Genomic DNA, 17,412 nt, shown 5'->3' on the forward strand with positions numbered 1-17,412 from the left:
TCTCTCTGTCTCTCTCTGTCTCTCTCTCTTTTTCTCTATCGCCAGTATTTAGCTAGCATATTGCCCGTATCATAGTGGGTGCTTAATGTTTATTGATTGATATGTGTATGAACTTTCTAATGGTGTATTATAAATGCACATGAGTCACCAAAGGTTTGAGTTCTTGATATCTGATTTTCATTGATTCATGGTTTATTTATGCAATAAATAAATGAATATTTCTCATCCTTAAATTATGTCAGTGATGAACTCCATATGCTTTCACATACTGTAAATGGCACATTTACAATGGACATGCATATCCCCAGTCTTAATACCTTTACATACTTCTCCTTCAAACTTGAGTGAAGGTACCATGTCTCCCATGACCCCTTTGGACCTCAGATTCCTTTTCTGTAAATTGAAAGGGATGGTTTAGGTGAACCCTAAAATCTTTTTTAGCTCTATATTCTACAGTCATATAGCTTAATTATTTGAAAATTATTTTTCTCCCAATTTAATCTGAGTTTCAGTGTTTTTGTTCCCGTGTGTTGTAGTAGCGACCATACTGGTTTTGGAGTGAGGACCTTGGAATGAATTTCACTTCTGCCACGTCCTATATAAATATGACCTGGCAAAATCACTTTACCTCTCTAGGGCTTATTTATTTTTCTCATTGGTAAAAAAAAAAAGAATTTGACTAGATAATCTCTAAAAACCTTTCCTGGTCTAAATATATTATATTTTGATGTGTCTTTTAGACAATTACTTAAAGGAAATCAATAATATTTTTTATTAAACCATCTGCATGAAGATTTTATTTTTATTTACTTGTATTTGTTATTTCTAATTATTTTATCTTTTATTTATTTATTTTTACTTTTCAGCAATTATTTCCACAAGATTTTGAGTTATAAATTTTCTCCCTGTCTTTCACCTACCCCAACCCAAAATATCCAGTCTAGTGGATACAGCCCTTTCCCCCAATCTGCTCTCTCTTATATTCTCCCCCATTACCCCCTAACTTTCTAGTAGGGCCAGATGGATTTCTATACCCTGTATAGCTTATTTCCAAGTTGAAAGTAAAAAAAAAATAACATTTGTTTTTAAAACTTTGATTTCCAGATTGTTTCCTGTCTTTCCTCCTCACCCATACCCACTGGGAAGACAAGCAACTCAATATAGGTTGTACAAGTATAGTTATGCAGAACATTTCCATAGTAGTTATATAGTGAAAGACTAACTGAATTTCCCTCCATCGTATCCCACCCCCCACTTAATTCTATTTTCTACTTTAACCCAGTTCCTTTCCAAAAGTGTTTGCTTCTAACCCAATCTGCCCTCCCTTCTATCATCTTTCCTTTTCCCCTTCCCCCCTACTTTCCTGTAGGGCAAGATACCCTCTTGAGTGTGTATGTTATTCCTTCCTTAGGCCTATTTCAATGAGAGTAAGGTTGACCCATTCCCTTTCACCTTCCTGCTCTTCCCCTCCATTGTAACAGTTTTTTCTTGCCTGTTATATATGAGATAATTTACCCTATTCTATCTTTCCCTTTCTCTTTCTCTCATTATATTTCTCTTCACCTCTTAATTTTATCTTTTAGATTTCATCACTTCCTATACAACTGATCCTGTGCCCGCTGTCTATGTATACATATACATACACTCATATATGTAATTATACACACATACACCCTCCTATATATACATATATGTATGTATAAATCTATATCTCTCTATCTATCTATTCTTTTCAACTATACTCATACTGAGAAAAGTCTGAGTTACAATTATTGTTTTTTGAAGGAGGAATTTACATAGTTCAACTTTAATAAGTTCCTAATGATTTCTTTTCTTGTTTACCTTCTCATGCTTCTCTTGATTCTTGTATTTCAAAGTCAATTTGTGTGTTCAGTTCTGAATTTTTCAACAAGAATACTTGAAAGACCTCTATTTCACTGAATGACCATATTTTCCCTGGAAGCATTAGACTCCGTTTTGCTGGGTAGGTGATTCTTGATTTTCATCCTAGCTCCTTTGATGTCTGGAATATCATATTCCAAAACTTTTGATCCCTTAAGGTTGAAGCTGCTAGATCTTGTGTTATCCTTGTTGTGTTTCCACAATACTCAAATTGTTTCTCCTTGACCTGGAAATTCTGAAATTTGGCTATGATTTTCTGGAGTTTTGGGGATCTTTTTCAAGAGGTAATTGGTGAATTCTTTCAATTTTTTCTTTTGCCCTCTGGTTCAACAATATCAGGGCAATTTTCCTCGAGAATTTTTTGAAGGATGATATCCAGACTCTTTTTTTTTGATGATGGCTTTCAGGTAGTCCAATATTTATTTTTAAATTGTCTCTCCTGGATCTATTTTCCAGGTCAGCAGTTTTTCCAATGAGCTATTTCACATTGCTTTCTATTTTTTTTTCATTTATTTGGATTCATTTTATCATATCTTGATTTCTCACAAAGTTATGAGCTTCCATTTGCTCCAATCTTATTTTGAAAAAAAAAATATTGTTTTCAGTGAGTTTTTAAAATTCCTTTTCCATCTGGTTAATTCAGCTTTTTAAGGCTTTTTTCCCTTCATAGACTTTTTGGACCTCTTTTGCCATTTAAGTTTGTCTAGTTTTTGATGTGTTATTTTCTTCAGTGTATTTTTTGGTCTCCTTTAGCAGGCTGTTGAATTGCTTTTCATTATTTTCTTGCATCATTCTCATTTCTCTTCCCAGTTTTTCCTCCACTTCTCTTACTTGATTTTCAAAAATCCTTCTTGAGCTCCTCCATGGCCTGAAATCAGTTCTTATTTATCTTGGAAGCATTTGATGCAAGAATTTTGGTGTCTTCTGGTTCCATGTATTGATCCTTTTTGTCCCCCAAAAGGATTCTTTGGTCTGATTGCACTTTCTCTGTTTGCTCATCTTGCCAGCCAATTACGTGAGTTTTGAGCTATTTGCCACAGTAGAACTCTACTTCCAGAATGGAGAGAGCTGTGTTCCAAATTGCTGGGGTTTTAGCAGTTGTCAGTAGTCTGAGGATGGTGCTCTCTTTACATCCACCACAAGTTCTGGCACACTGGCCACACACCCTAGAACCACCACCCAAGACTGCAAACCAGATGCAAGCAGGTCAGAGAAAGATCAATTACCCTTTGAACGGTCACTTTGTCTCTCTATTATCTGTAGACCAGGAGCTCTGGAGGCAGTCATGCACAGCAGCTGCAGCCACCACACTTCCACCACCTGTTGCCCTGGGGGCAGGGGCCAGACCACACTCTTCTCCATCCAGTGCCAACAGAGTTCTCTATGGATCTTTTACTTTCTCTTTGGTATTTATGGGTTAAGTCTGGAAACTGCTGCAGCTGCTAGTGATTCATTCTCCTTAAGTCTGCTCTGGCTGGTCTGTGCCTCTGATCGGGGCCACTTCGGTTCTGGTTCCATGTGTGGCTCATGTGGGTCTGCTTTTGGCTCCCAGTTTGGTGTTATAGACCCTTCCTGTCGACTTGCTAGGCTGCCTTTGGTGGGAGATTTGTTTCTCTCTGTCATTCTGTGGTTCTGTGGCTCTAAAATTTGTTTAGAGTCATATTTTACAGGTATTGGAGGTGGTTGGAGTGGAGGCTCAGCCAAGTTCCTGCTTTTACTCTGCCGTCTTGGAAATCAATAGTATTTGACAAGGTATACAGATCCTATAAATAAGTAAATTGGCCTCCAATAATAAACTATTGGAAAATGTGTAATTTGATAGTAATATTATATGAAACACACTAAATATAAAACAATAAAAGGAATGCTCATATATTCCCATGTTATGTTTTTGATTCTTAAAAAACTGTTTATATATAATTTACTCTAAAAACTACAGACTTTGAAATAATTTCAAAACAGGCATTGTTTTCATTGCCAATCATCAGTAAATGCAAATGTTTAGCATTTACAGATTCATTGTTTATTTTTTTTAGTAATTGATAGATTTCAACTAAGCACTTCTTCACTGAAATATCAAATTCATATCAAATAAATAAATAAAGTTCAACAGAGTAACAAGAGCTTTAAGTAGGTATCCAATGTAGGAATGACCTGCAATAGGTGTTATCAGCCTTCTTTCCAAACTACTAAATACAACTCCCTTTAATATGGCAGCCTCTGATATTTTTATAGTAAGATATTATAAATGGAACAGATGTTCAGTAATGCAATCAGAAAAGGCTGCCAAAATGTTCATAATAATAGGGAATTGTGATTTTGAGGATGATCTGTAAAACAACCATTTTATATTCAGATTTTTCGTTAAGTATTAAGTGAAATAAATCATAATAATTTGATAGGCTAAGACTATACTTAAGGGGATGTCTGTCAAATACTTGTATTCAGGTAGCCCTCAAGTGATAATGGCATCATTCTCCTATGAAATCAATAGCAGTCCATGATAAGTGATTTGATTTCTTATATACTTTTTCAATAGTAGGTACAGCTAGACCCAACACATAAACACAGTTCAAATCCAATGTAAATTTATTGACTGCAAAAGGTTTGAACAAAGGATGTTCTATATGTTTTCATTTTCTTCTATTCTATTCCATTTGCCTTTTTTTCCAGTTATTTTCCCTAAGCCAAGGATTAACAACAGTCTATGAGATGGACTGCTACTGCTGGTTGTACTTTTTTTCTTACTGAAAACTGTAAGAAACAACAAGGAATTCTATTCATTTCAGTTACTCTTCCTAGCCACAGACTACAAATATGACCAGGTTTCCAGAAGGGAACAGAGTTAGCATAAATCCTCTGATTACCTATTTGTCCCAACTGCCATTCTTGATAACTTCTCAACAAATGAAACTGCTATTCATAACATGCCATATTGTAATACATTTTTTAAAAATAGACTGTACTAAAGACAACAACCACTATTTCCAAGATTACTTATAGGATGACTATATTTTATTTCATAAAAGTAAAGACACTGAGCAATTAGACAAGAAGCTTCATAAAGGGCTCATATACATGAGTTACCATCCTTGAGGTTTATGGGATATTTTGATTTGTTCATACAATATGTTCAACTGATCCACTTTGGGAAATCTGAGGTACCCAGCTCTTCTGCACACTTATGTTACAACCTTGAAAAGAAAAAAAACTGAGCTAAACTCAGAGACTCTATTTGTTTATTCTATTGGAAGAAACATTATACTTTAGGAGTCACAAAAGAGTGGCAAGCTTCAGTTTTTGCTCCCCTACCAAACTGACACATGATCTCGTGAAGGCTTTTACTCAGCTTTGTTTTTAGTTTTCCCATTCTATCCTCATGCCTGAATGTCAAAATAACAGTAGAAGATAATATATAAATTACATATGGCATGAGATATTAAATAGCTTTTCCTATCGACTTTATTGTTTAGGCCAGGGATTCTTAACTTGGAGTCTGTAAACTTAGAAGGAGGGGAAAAATTGTCTTTATTTTTATAAACCTTTGCTTTCCTTTGAATCCAATGTATTTATAAATGCCTTTCAAAATATTATTCTGAGATAGGGTCCATAGGCTTCACCAAGCATGCATGCACACACACATACACAGAGGTTAAGAACCTCTGATCTACACTACATTCATTTACTCAATCCACATTTATTAAGAATCCACTATGTTCAAGGCATTAGGTAATATGCTTAAGATATAACAGATAAAAGCTACAGATGTAGCTTTTAGAACTCCAAGGTCCTCTGAAGTCAGCTAAAACAATGTCTTCATTTGATAATTGAAGAAATAGAAGCCCAGAAAAATTAAATTACTTGTTCCTTGTCACATAGCTAGATGGAATAACCAATATAACATATCTTGCTCTCTGGCTCTAAGTCCAATACTCTGTCCATGGCATATAGATGCTTATATTAAAAAAAACAAACTCCCAAATCTAATATGGGACTTGACTGGAAACCCATGTGCAAAAATAATAATGATATGAGGGAAGATTAAAGTGTATAGTGCTATGAGAAATTTGAGGAGGAAGGCACTTTCACCTTGGTTAGGATGTGTATGGGAAAGGCAAGTGAAGGAAGGCTTCTTAGAGGAGGAAGATCCTGAGTTGGGCCTTGAAAGAAGAGGGGGACTTCAATAGGTCACATAATTGAAATTTCTTGTATTTACTTGTGTTGTTACCTGGCAGTTTCATCTGTGTAGAATCATTAGATTCTTGAAATTAATCTATTTCTTTTTAATAACCCAGGGCATATATAGTAGGTACTTAAACGACACATCATATCACCTTTTGGGATCATTTCAACCAATTCCCTCAGACAGATTAGTAAATGGACCCAGAAAGGCTAAGGGACTTACTTCGGAAATCCATTATAGAAAGCATCTTTAACCTGAGGTTTAGGAACTATGTATTTGTTCACACATGTGTGTATGTGTGTGTGTGTGTATGATATATTATATATATATATATATATATATACAAATTGTGCTTTAGTATAATTTATTTATTTTGTAATCATGTGTATTTTATATTTTATACATTTAAAATATTTTCCTGAGAATCAGTTCATAAGCTTTACCAAACCATCAAGTGGCTTCATAATTCCAAGAATGCTTAGTAACATCTGCTGTATGGAACCTGTCATTCCCTTACCAGTTGACTAAAGGATTGATATGATTGATATTTGAGTCCCTTGAAGAAAAATAAATTATATAAATAGGTATAAGTACCTTATTATTATATGTCTAGTTTATACTTAAGATCTACTCAATTAATCAAATACTTTAAAAATCTTCTTTGTGGTTAACACTGTCCTATGTGATCTCTTTCATTATAACAAACAAATTTCAACTTTTTATTATTGACTGAAGCTTTCCTGGAGATGCTGAGGAATATTCAGTCCAATTGGACGTGAGAATTTCTACGAAGAGTCCACTACTGCACCCAAGCACTCTACCCATATTGAGGAAGTTTTTTTTCAACCTTGTATCAAGCAGAAATCTATACATCTGTAATTACCACAAATCTTTGTTTCTTTTTATCAGAACAAGTCCTGTTCTCCTCTGACAACCCTTAAAAAACCTGAAGACAACTATGTTCCCCTCTGAATAATAATGTTTTTCATGTCAAACAGATAGATTTCCTTCTATAGCTCTTTGTATGATATGGTTTTTACTTCTCTTTCTTCCTCAACTTACTCTAGACAAGATCCATCTTGGTCTTTCTAAAATGTAGTATCTGGAGTTGAAAAAATAGAATTTAGATTTGTTTGATTAATATTAACTTACAGCAGGGTGGAAATTACCTCCTATTTTGGATGCCATATCTCTTTTAATGCAGTCTGAATAGCATTCTTTTTTTTTTTTTACCATTGACATGTCACATTAACTTTCATGGACCTTGCAACTGAGTAAATCACACACTATATCTTTTTCAAAGAAGCTGCTGTCTGGCACTTTCCCTATACTTGAAAAGATGATTTTTAACACAACTGTGGATAATGTTGATGACTTGACTTTCAGTATTTCCAGCCTTTGCCACAGTCTTTTCATGGATTCTCTTATACTCCCTGTTTCAGTTTTATGTATAAATTATTCGATTTTGACAGCATAAAGCCTCAAATAACTAGACATCTAAGCACTTAGATCACCTTATACCCTAGTGTGTGTATGTGTAGCATTGTTTCTTTCAGCTACATAAATAGCTTCCTCTTTCAAGTAATCATATAACAAGGAGTTCATGTAACTAAGGGACAAAACACACATCTATTGTTCTACCTCCAAAGATATTGTTTAACATTGAGGTGAAAGAACAAAGGACAGAATCTCCCTTTTGTTCACTTCATGTGGAACAAGGAGTAAGGGTGGGGTATTTAGGGATTCTAAGTTATCCCATGTGAAAATTCTTGGGGAACAGTTGGGAAACTTTTATAGTCTTTAAATTAAGAAAAGGGAAGATTAGAAGGAAATAAAGAAAAGTAGTGGAGAGAAAAATAGGACGAAAAAGTCAGGAAGAAAAATAAAGGAAGGAAGACATAGTAAGAAAGAAGAAAAAAAGTAAAGAAAGTGGAAAAAAGATACGGGAAGGAAAGAAAACTTAGGAAGCATTGCTCACTTTAATTACAGGGCTACCTTATTATAATGAGTCATTCTATCTCTTACTTTTTATAAGTAAATTCCAAAAAAGAGCATTTTAATGAAAAGCTCAGAGTAAAACCAACATGTTAGTGATTCTTGTAGAGTATAAGCATATACTAAAGACATCATAGCTGAGTGTGTAGGCTTCGTGGGTGCAATAGCTATGATATATATTTTTAATTCCTTTCTGGAGCTTCTAATTTAACTTGGCCTAGGCTGGCCACTCTATTAGCTTCTCTCATATAATAGGGATTTTTCTTTTCAAACCAAACCATGGGAACAATGATAAGGAAAGAGACATCTGCACTCTCATCACAATTTCTACCCAGGTCAAACTGCTGCCTTATCTATTGCCGAGAAACAGGTGCAAGAACTCATCTTCTCTCCCTGTTCTGAGAAATTAGAAAAATGAATCAAAAATTCTTGTTCAATAGCTCAGAGCCCAAGGTAAAAATAATAATAATAACAATAGCAACAACAACAACAACAATAATAATAATAAAACAAATACAAATTACCCTGGCAAAATAATAAAAGTGTAAAACCTATTATTATTTTCTACTGCATAGTTCCCTCTTCTGCACACCATTCTCAATTCCTCCTCTCAGGTATTGGGAATATTAAGCTGTCCACAATTCTTTAGCATGTGAATCTAGGAATCTTATCAGTTTCCTTCTACCCTTACCCATGTTATGGAAGGAAGGGAGAAATCAAGCATTTATTAAGTGCCAACTTTTTGCCAGTCATTGCACACAGCCTTTTTCAAATATTATCTAATTTAATCCTTACAAGTAGGTGAGAAGCAGGTGCTGTTACTATTCCCCATTTTATAATTTAGGAAACTGAGATAGAAGTTAAATGAGCTATCCATAATTACGGATTCAGTAAATGTTTGAGGCCATATTTGAAACCAGATCTTCATGAAACTATGCCCAGTTATCTATGCACTGGGCCATTTAGCAGTCTTTTATGGAAAACTACTTGGAATTGAGCTAGGGAGAATGAATAACAACATGAAATTCTTCTGTGTTTTCTGCTTAAAGCATCAGGTACCCATCTTAGGAAGACTATCAAAGTGCCATTTTAATTTTTTTTTGTTTTGCTTTTTTGGAGGGCAGTTGGGATTAAGTAACTTGCACAAGGTTACTTGGCTAGTTTTTTTTTTGTCTGGATGTTAAGTGTCTGAGGCCAGAACCAAACTCGGGTCCTCCTGACTCCAGGGCTGGCACTTTACTCACTGGACCACCTAGCCACCCAAACAGTGTTTGTGTGTGTGTGTGTGTGTGTGTTTGTTTCTTTTGTTTTGCCTTTTGGAGGGCAATTGGGGTTAAGCAACTTGCCCAAGGTTACACAGCTAGTTTTTTTGTGTGTATGTTAAGTGTCTGAGGCTGGAACCAAACTCAGGTCCTCCTGACTCCAGGGCCGGTGCTTTACTCACTGTGCCACCTAGCCACCCTTCACTGCGACACCTAGCCGCCCTGCCATTTTAATTTCTACACAAATTGACAGTCTTCTTGAAGCCACTTAAACCTGACTTTAAAATTTTAAGAATCAGGGAGGCCAGGTAGTGCAGTGAATAGGTCACTGGCCCTGGAGTCAGGAGGACCTGAGTTCAAATCCAGCCTCAGACACTTAACACAAAAACTAGGCATGTGACCTTGGGCAAGTCACTTAACCACAATTGACCTCCCCCCCAAAAAAGCAAAAATAAAATAAAATTATAAGAATTAAAATTTATATTAAAAAAACTACTTTTGGTAAAGAATTCACAAATCACCTTTTGAAAAAGATTCCCAAAAGAAAATTCCTAGGAATATTATAGCCAAATTCCAGTGTTTCCAGGTCAAGGAGAAAATATTACAAGCAGTCAGGAAGAAACAATTTGATTGTTGTGAGAACACAATGAGGATAACAAAAGATCTAGCAGCTTCTACATTAAGGGATCAAAGGGCTTGGAATATGATATTCCAGAGGTCAAAGGAGCTAGAATTAAAACCAAGAATCACCTGCCCAGCAAAACTGAGTATAATAATTCAGGGGGAAATAGGGATATTCAATGAAATAGAAGACTTTCAAGCATTCTTGATGAAAAGACCAGAGATGAACAGAAAATTTGACTTTCAAATTAAAGAATCAAGAGAAGCATGAAAAGGTAAACAGGAAAATAAATCATAAGAAACTTACTAAAGTTGAACTATTTACATTCCTACATAGAAAGACAATATTTGTAACTCGTGAGATGTTTCTCAGTATTAGTATAGTTGAAGGGAATATGTGTATATATCTCTATCTCTATATCTATCTATAACTATATATATATATATGTGTGTGTGTGTGTGTATACATGTGTACAATATATATGTGTATGTATAGGTGAATATATGTGTGTATATATGCGTGTGTGTAGATTTGTGCATATGTGTAAACACTGACAGGGTGAGTTGAATATGAAGAGATGATATCTGAAAAATAAAATTAAGAGGTGAGACAGTAATATATTGTGAGAAGGAGAATGGGAGATATAGAATAAGGTAAATTACCTCACATAAAAGAAGCAAGAGAAAACTATTACAATGGATGGGAAGAGCATGTAGGTAAAAGGAAAAGAGTCAACCTTACTTTCACTGGATTTTAATTAAGAAGGGAATAACATACACACTCAATTGGGTATCTTAGCCTACAGGAAAGTAGAAAAAGGGGATAAGAGTGGGGGGTGATAGAAGGGAGGGCAAATTGGAGAAGGGAGTAGTTAGAAGCAAACATTTTTGAAAAGGGACAGTGTCAAAGGAGAAAACACAATAAATGGAGGGTGGGATAGGGTGGAGAGAAATATAGTCTTTCACAATATGACTACTATGGCAATGTTTTGTATAACTACACATGTATAACCTATATTGAATAACTTGTCTTCTCAGTGGGGTGGGTGAGGAGGGAAGAAGGGAGAGGATCTGGAACTTAAAGTTCTAAAAACAAATGTTAAAAAAATTCTTGTTACATGCACTGGGAAGTAAGATATATAGGCAATGGGGTATAGAAATTAATATTTCCCTACAAGAATGTCAGGGGAAAACGGGCAAGAGGATTTAAGAAAGGACAGACTGGGGGAAGGGGTAATCAGTATGCTTGCCATCTTGTGGTGGAGGGTAGAGGAGAGATGGGGAGAAAATTTGTAACTCAAAATCTTGTGGAAATGAATGTTGAAAAATAAAAATAAATAAATTCTGGAAAAAAATATCACCTGGGGTATTAATATTACTGTGTGTGTAGACATTTTCTGAAAGACAAAAGAGTTTGCAGATAGATGGTCTAGAGTGCTAAATTAGTAGCATCGTGGATGGGCCCATGTGTTAATTTGGAACCAAGAGACATGGTTTCAAACTCTTATTCTACCAATCTCTAATTCCACCACAATTCTACCTGTGCAACTTTGGGCAGATTAATTAAACTCAATAGGACCCAGCATCTTACCTATAAATGAAGGACTCTAATGACCCTTTGAACTCTAAACCTATGATCCCAAGTGCACCTGAAAACCATATACTTCATTTAAACTGAACAAGATAACATTCTTTTAGATCTTTTAAAGGTAATGTATAAAATTTCTCATCTCTTGCCATCAAACCTGTGAAACATAAATCAAACAAAAGAATATTAACACAATCCTAATTTCAAAACCAACTACATTAATTAAAATATCAAAGGGTAAGCATCAGTGTACCGCAAAAGGATGAGGTCCTCCTTTGCTTAACAAAGACAAAAAAACTGGCAGCCTAGGGTCATAACAATGATTCAGACTAAACTAGAATTAAATCAGTCAAGCTCTAACCATGTTTGGAAAGTTTATAAGCATTCTTTACTTTATGGGATTATTTTCAATAACATCTCAGGAATAAGACCAATAATAGTCCAGTCCAATATATGAATTAATTTAAGAGACAGTCGAGGGAATATTATCTTAAATTATTATTGCTATGTTCATGGGGAAAAGAAAAACAATGCATTTTCTAAAGAGTTCCTTGTCTTTTAAAAACTTCGTATACAGATATTCAATATCTTCAATATAAAACTTCTGACTTAAGCCAACACACACACACAGAACAAAGGAAAATCAACAGATAAAAGATTCTGACACCCTTCCTCCACCAAATACCACTGGTAAGGTAGATTATCAATTTAACAAACCTCAAAATTTTACCAACTGGTAAGTAGTTGCTAGTATCCAGTAAAAAAGCTAACATTTTTCAAATTCATTGCTAGTTTATTTGATATGTTTAATCAGTTAAAGGCATATGTTTCTGACATGATAATTACCAAATAGGCAGATTACATTCTTGCCTCAACATGCTCTCTGACATGATGAATAAAAGGGTGAAGTTGTAGGAAAAAGTCAACTTTATAGTCAAGTAATTGTTTGTCCACATGGACTGATATAACCAGCCATGGGTAATCTGGAGTCCTGTTGGGAAGCATCCAGTCATATGTCCAGAAGTATCCACATGTCTAGTTTGTTTACAACTCAGTGGCCTATAAGCATAAGGAAAGTAAGTGTTCTGAGTAATGCATTGACAGAATGTTAAAGAGAGGCAAAGGGCATTTATCTTGTATCTTTCATTTCTTTGCAAAAGATGACAAACAAAAAAGACTCACTGTAATGCCAAGCAAAGGCAACTTCCCAAGGTTCAAAATGCCAGCATAGGTGCTCTCCATTTTATACAGTGACAAATTAAGAACAGAGAAAATCAAAATATATCATCATTCAAAATACAGCATTTACCAAGTATAATTCAATAATCTCCAAGTACTACCCCACCCCTGGACATTATTCATTTAATCAATCACAAAGACCCTCTTCTAAATACTACTCCACCCCTAGGCTGTACATTCATTTAGTCCATCACAAAGTCCCTCTTCTCAAATGGAGAAGTTTCCAATCATAAGTAAAGTACATTCATTTGTTTAATCACAGAGCACAAAAAAGTCAAAAGTTCCCCACCCTTGGAACACAATCGAATCTACCCAAGAGTTACAACAAGCTTAAGCACAGCATTTAATACCCAAAGAGAGGTCTTTTCTTCATCTTGACCCAAATGAAGTTCTCAGCAATCTTTGTTCCTGGGGAGACAAAGCTTAGCAAGGCCACCAGTCTCTTCATTAATTCATTCTCTGTCTGCAGAACAGTCCTAGGACCCCTGAAAACATTAGCAAAACCCCTTCCCAGGATTTCTGTAAACATACAACAAGAAAATCCTTCTTCAGGGCTTCTGAAACAACAGCAAAGTTTCAGGACCTCTGCAACAACAGCACTGTCCTTCACCAGTGGACAGAATGCACTCTCTGTCTGCAGAACAGTCTCAGGAACTCTGAACCAACAGCAAGGTTCCAAGCAGGAACTCTGAACCAACAGCAAGGTTCAAGGACCTCTGCAACAACAGGACTGTCTTTCACCAGTGGACAAATCTGGCAAAACAACATCAAAACAGACAGACAAAGTACCAGAATAACAGCCATGTCTCCTCAGTCCTTGGCAGCTCTGGGTGGCAGCTCTCAAAAGTCCTGGGCAATTCAAACTGGCCCTCAGCAATCCTCTCAGTCTCTCTCTCTCCAAGATGCTGCTTCCAAAAAGTTATTTTGCCTCTCTCTTTTCCTGTGTCTCTCTAAATTTTACATCACCAGCTCCTCCCAATTCAGCCCTCTCTTTTCATGTCAACAAGTCCATCCCACAAGTGGGATTCACAAGCTCTGGGTTTTAACACAATCAAACCAAAAACCAAGCCAATACAGGGGGATCTTTAAATTACATTACTATTACACTCAAAACATTAAGTTGAAAACCTTCATTTTATTGCTATAGATGATCTAATTTATATTGCCCATGGCAATGAAGCATCATGGAAAAACAGCATAAACCTAACTACTATTATAACATTATTACCAATATGATTGAAGACTAACTCATAACATTGGGGTTCTTCATAACAAGGTATACATTTGGTATACCTAAAATTCATACATCATTTAAATGCACACCACACAGCATATCTTGGGATTTTCTTATGCAGAAATGTAGCCATAAAACTGAAGTTTCAGATGGGTGTTTTGAGTATACATAAGCTTAATAACTTCACATGTTTAATCAAAGTTATGCTCATGCATTCTGAAAACACTAATACCTTTGGAATTCCTAAAAGGAGAAACATACATATTTCTGCAGAAGAAACATAAACAAAACTCTTAAAGCAAATGCATTTTTAAAGAATATATTCTGTTTTCTAAATAGACACACACACATATTTAAATGCTGACAAATAATGAGAACTATGTCAGTCCTTCAAAATTGCTATCTCTAATTACCTCAATAGAATTGATACAAATCCTTCTGAGGATTTAAATATGTCATGATTTGTAAACTGGAACTTATAAATAGGTATTTCTCTCAAAGTTTTGTTCTTTGACTTCTTAAGCTACCTAGTGATATCAACAGTTAATATATGGTCTACTGATGCTACTAGAATTCAGTATCTAAAGCAGTCATGTATATCTGAATCTCCCCATTAGAATTTTGTAGATAGAGGTTTGAATTTAAAGTTAGACAATATAGGAAAAATGCTCGTTTTCCTAATTACTGCCTGTGCCACTGTGGCCAAGTCAATTGACCCCTCTAAATCTCAGTTTTCTTCTCTGTAAACTAATAATTCAATTTTCAGTTATGTCAAATTCAAATAGAAATAGATCCTTATACTGTATATTGACTTAGAAAACCACAAATTAACAGTATCTGAGTTGTACTTTATTAAACATTGCCCAATTACATTTTAACCTGATTCAGGCCCCAATCAGGCATTTTGCTGGTCCCATGGGACAGGGAGGTCTCCAGTTTTATATCTCTGTATTAAACAATGCTTAAGATCCCTTTTAGCTCTAAATTCTATGATGCCATGAAATCATTTCTATTGATTGCTCCTCTCTTCGGGGTCAAAGGTGGTGTCTGTAAATCTCATTTCTCTGAGCACTTGGATCCTTGCAGTGTCTTACTGGAGTGGTTATATTCCCAAAGTTCCACTAGATGTTATCACTACTTCTAGAAAGCTAACTGGAAATTATCCAGTATTGTTCTCAGACAGGATATCAGGATTACTATGTGTTAAAATCTGAAGAATTCTCTATAATGGTAGTTCTATAAGACATCTCACAACAGCCCTGGTAAAGTGATTTCATTACTATGGCTACTAGTAAAAGTTTCCTTTTAAGGTTGCTGCTACTACTATATTTTCTCAGAGAAACCCATCAATTGAACAGAAATATATTGCTGAAATTCTACTTATAGTAAATTCCCCTTATAGTAATAGAAATTCCCCATACAGTAAAAGAGTCATGGGACCCTTAGTATCAATGCATAAGCTCCCAAAAAACTTCTTCCTCTACAACAACTCACAACAAGTCTCCACCTTCATCCCATCTCTTCAAATTAACCATAGTGAATTTTATAAGAAAACTCTAGAGGAAACAAAGATATAAATAATTTTGGCTACTCCACTATTATGAAAGTTTCATTAAAGAACCAAATTTTCTGACCTAGCTGTCAAAGATCAAGCATTCTTTTTATTCTCAACATTAGAGATAACAATGATTTTTAAAAAGTCATTCATGGGGAGACTAGGTGGCATAGTGAATAGAGCACTGGCCTGGAGTCAGAAGGACCTAAGTTCAAATCCAACCTCAGACACTTAACACATAATAGCCATGTGACCTTGGGCAAGTCACTTTACCCAATTACCCTGCCCCCCCCTTCCAAAAAAAAAAGGAAAAAAAAGTCATTCAGTCCTTACCCTTGCTTCTTGAACTTTCTTGACTTTTTTCCTGCTGGAATAAAACATAGAAATGTGTCAATGTCTGCAAATGATTTTTAATTAGCAGAATTTTTTTTAACAACTATTAGGAGCCCTGAAACAGAAAAAAAAAATATTGAGTTTTAGTTACCTAATTTGAAAATTGATGGGAATTAACTGAAAAGATTTCTAAGCATCTTTTTGCATCTGAATCTGTGAAACCGTGATCCCATTGTCTGTGATACAGAAAGACATTTTTTTAAAAGAAAGCTATTCAGGAACAGGGCAGGCATCAAGATGTAGTATTAAGAGTACTAGATTTGGAATTAGAAGGGGCATCTTGGAAATGTTACTTCGCTTCTCTTTTAAAACATCATCAAAAAGAACTACATGTAGGATATAAAAAAGATCAGAAATTACCAATCGGTATATATTTCTGAGCATCTTAAATGAAATAATGATTTCAAAGGTTAGCCATGATGAATTAGTACAGATATGTGATTTAAAAGGCTTGTTCTTTTGATATCCTTAGGCAAATCCATTTAGAAAACAATTATAATTTAACTTTATCTCAGAAAACTGCTTCCTTCTGTTCTTTATTAATAGTAAATAATTTATAAGGAATACAGTTTAATGGGCAAACATTCTCAGCAATTCACTAAAAGACACAAAAGACTTTTTAAAGAATTGTTCAATTTAACTTTGGATTTGGTCCCATCTCACTCCTCTAAAAGGGAAAAAAAAATGAGGCTAAAGTTGACAATGATTCTATTCATTCATGCATTTTTTTTATTCAAACCTGTCTCTCAGTTTAACATACCTCCTTATTAGTTGCCCAGCAACCACCAAAGAATTAGCTTTCTTTCATATTTTAAAGTAGGAACCCTTCACCCTATGACTTCTCATTTAAGGCTAAAGCACACTTTACTTTATCTAAAAGTTTCAGAGCCTCAGACCGTAAGTTAGAGATGTTGCAAAATATGGTGGGAAAAAAGTTCGTTTTATTTGGAATTATAAGGCCTACTACCTACTACTTGTGTAATTTCAGACAATTCATTTAACTTCCCTAGGCGTCAAAATTACATATATTATTTACATACTATATGTTATGAAGTTGAGTTGAAAAATGTTAGCTTATCATGACACCAACAAGTCAGTATCTCATGGTCTATGAGAAGAGAACTCTGAGTTTAGACATACAGGACCCCAGTTCAGACCCTGTCTCTGCAGTTAATTATCTATGTGACATTTGGGTAAATCATTCTCTCTCTCTGGGTCTCACTTTTCTCAACTGTAAGGTCAAGAGGTTGAATTAAATCACCTCAGATTCAATGTAGATCTAAATCCGTGATTCTGTAAATGAAAGATAAATGTAGAGTCTGTGAATTTTTTTGGCAAAGTGAAGGAGGAGCAAAAAGTACGTGTGATAGTGAGCAAGTTGTGGAGACAGAGGTGTGCAATTTAAATACCACATCTGCTGCCTATTACCACTGTGGCCTT

The 17,412-nt window shown here is 35.1% G+C and overlaps 1 protein-coding gene across 1 annotated transcript in view; it reads right to left on the bottom strand.

Moving 5' to 3' along the window:
* The window catches only part of FSTL5 (follistatin like 5), a 1,185,743-nt gene that overhangs the window by 954,186 nt on the left and 214,145 nt on the right, over positions 1-17,412 (bottom strand). Inside the window, exon 3 of the mRNA XM_069097493.1 lies at positions 15,913-15,946. Coding sequence (XP_068953594.1) covers positions 15,913-15,946 — 34 coding nt within the window. The remainder of the gene's footprint in view (positions 1-15,912; positions 15,947-17,412) is intronic.

Source organism: Petaurus breviceps, unplaced genomic scaffold, assembly GCF_028583685.1.
Source record: "Petaurus breviceps papuanus isolate PSGF00001 unplaced genomic scaffold, PetGlider_PUasm1.0 126, whole genome shotgun sequence".
NCBI lineage: Eukaryota > Metazoa > Chordata > Mammalia > Diprotodontia > Petauridae > Petaurus > Petaurus breviceps.